Source organism: Vulpes vulpes, chromosome 3 (assembly GCF_048418805.1).
Source record: "Vulpes vulpes isolate BD-2025 chromosome 3, VulVul3, whole genome shotgun sequence".
NCBI lineage: Eukaryota > Metazoa > Chordata > Mammalia > Carnivora > Canidae > Vulpes > Vulpes vulpes.
In genome coordinates, this window is record NC_132782.1 from 91,799,113 (window position 1) to 91,801,500 (window position 2,388).

Sequence of the window (2,388 nt, forward strand, 5' to 3'; positions counted from 1 at the left end):
AGAGAAAAAGCAGTTACTCTCCATCTTTTACACCTTTTCTCTCCACTATGTGGAATTTGGTAAGCTACAAGGTTCTAGCTGTTAGGATTCTAGGATTCTAAGATTCTGTGATGTGTGAGAGAGGATGTTAAGGTTCAGGGAAAATGTGTGTTAGCATTCTAGAATTCTAAGGTTCTAAACCTTGGTACTTCAATAAACCAGGTTCCTGGTCTGTGCCAGTTACTAGGAGTCTGGAAATGCAGGTGCTGCCCCACAAGCCCCTCTGCCCAGTCTCCCAGGTCCCACCTCACACATCAGCTGAGGATGCAATCCTGGCGCCCCCCAATGGCTGGACTATTCAGTCTGGAGACCTTGGTGGGTGGAAACCAATGGGGTAGTTGGGGCCCCTTTGCCACCGGGCAATGGGCTGGGGCAAAGGCGGGAATCGGGAGAAGGCGGGGAGTTCCAGGTCCCGCCCCGGAGCAGACTTCCTGCTCCACAGACATCCCGGGTGAACGACAGCAGCAGGGGACCCCAGAGCCATGGGGCGCACTCGCGACGCCATCCTGGATGCACTGGAGAACCTAACTGCAGAGGAGTTCAAGAAATTCAAGATGAAGCTACTTTCAGTGCCCCTGCGTGAAGGCTACGGGCGCATCCCTCGGGGGACGCTGCTGCCTATGGACGCCATGGATCTCACAGACAAGCTCGTCTCTTTCTATCTGGAAGAGTACAGTGCAGAACTCACTGCGGTCGTGCTGCGGGACATTGGCATGCAGGAGATAGCAGAGCAGCTGCAGGAGATCTCACACAAAGGTAAGCACAACCCCTCCACACCCTGCAGGGGCCCAGATCCCTGTGCCTCCTCCTATACCCTCTCACTATACTAGCCCCCATGCCCCCACCTCAACGTTTGTCCCTAGGGCTCTTTCACTTTCTGTTCCTCTTATCCTCCAAAATTAAAAAAGCTCCTCCTGCTAGGAAGGGAAGTTTCCCCTGCTCTGCCCAGACCTTGGCTTCCGGACCAAGGGGCCCCTGACCCCAGAGAGATTGGAGAGACAGCAGTAAGGGCAAGGGATCACTTGACTAATTTCCTTACAGGCCACACTCCAGGGCCTGCTGGGATCCAGGATTACCAGACAGCAGCCAAGCCAGGTGAGGCCTTCACTCCCAGCCTCTCCAGCCACACCCCACCACACCCCAGCACTACCTGGAGCTGTGTCCCACAGCCAGTAACACTGGAAGAGCAAAGCTGGGCCTTATCTTCCTACCCACCTACACACCTGTTGGGCCACGCCTAGTTGGGGGGGGGGAGCACCTGCTGAGCTCCAGGTTTAACAGATGGTAGGAAAACCAGGTGAGACCTTCACTCCCAATCTCTCCAGCCACACCCCATCACATACACACACCCACACAGCCAGGAACACTGGGAGAGCAAGGTTGGGCATACCCTTCCTACCCACCTACACACTTGGGCCACACCTGAGGGGGTGGGGGGTGAAAGGGAAAGAGAAAGTTATACTCAACCCACTGTATCTGTAGCACCTATGGGCTGCCCACCTTGAGCCCCACCCTTTAGAGTTACAGAGCCAATTTCCGAAGAAAACAGTGCTCAGCAGGATGGCCCCAGTATCCACCCTGGAACTGGCTCAGCTGCCCTCTTTCATTCTACCAGGAGCATCACACTTTGTGGACCAGCACCGGGCCGCCCTCATCACACGTGTCACAGAGGTGGATGAGGTGCTGGATGCCCTGTATGGGAAAGTCCTGTCAGAGCAGCAGTACCAGGCAGTGCGGGCAGAGTCTACCAACCCAGGGAAAATGAGGAAGCTCTTCAGCTTTGCTCCAGCCTGGGACACAACCTGCAAAGATCTTCTCCTTACGGCCCTGAGGAACACCCAGCCCTACCTGGTGGCCGACCTGGAGAAAAGCTGAGGTGTTTTCCCCAGCAGCAGCCCTGCATACAATCCCTGGCAGTTCCAGCCGACTCACCCCGAATCTCTTTATACATACACAGTACATGAAAATCCAGCTTGGGGAGCACCTGGGTGCCTCAGTCGGTCGACTGCTTTCCACTTGGGTCACCATCCCAGGGTCTCAGCAGGGAGCCTGCTTCTCCCTCTCCTACTCCCCCTGTTTATGCACTCCTATCTCTCTCTCTCTCAAATAAGTAAATAAATCATCTTAAAAAAAAAAAAGCCCACTCATATTTGTGTATTTTTCCCAATTCTAGCCTGGAAGCACATGCAGAGCTAAGCTATGTATGTAAATGCTGCCGAGGCCAAGTGAAGCTGTACTTCACTGCCTGTTCCTAGGCAGCAGGGCCCCAAACACTTCATCCTTTCTGCCTCAGTCACCATGGATTAGCCCCTCATTTACCATTTGGAAGCTCCTCCAGTGCTACCCCAG

The 2,388-nt window shown here is 54.4% G+C and overlaps 1 protein-coding gene across 2 annotated transcripts; it reads left to right on the forward strand.

Annotated features, from left to right (window-relative positions):
* Positions 1-450: 450 nt before the first annotated feature.
* LOC112929365 (apoptosis-associated speck-like protein containing a CARD) lies at positions 451-2,177 on the forward strand. 2 transcript variants are annotated; one of them, XM_026011417.2, is made up of 3 exons: positions 452-795; positions 1,081-1,134; positions 1,655-2,177. In XM_026011417.2, exons 1-3 carry the CDS (start codon positions 522-524, stop codon positions 1,912-1,914), a joined length of 588 nt encoding a protein of 195 aa, XP_025867202.1. In that variant the 5' UTR covers positions 452-521; the 3' UTR covers positions 1,915-2,177. The 2 variants fall into 2 exon arrangements, with proteins under 2 accessions (XP_025867203.1, XP_025867202.1); XM_026011418.2 differs by lacking the exon at positions 1,081-1,134 and having other exon boundaries at positions 451-795; positions 1,655-2,066.
* The last annotated feature ends 211 nt before the right edge of the window (positions 2,178-2,388 follow it).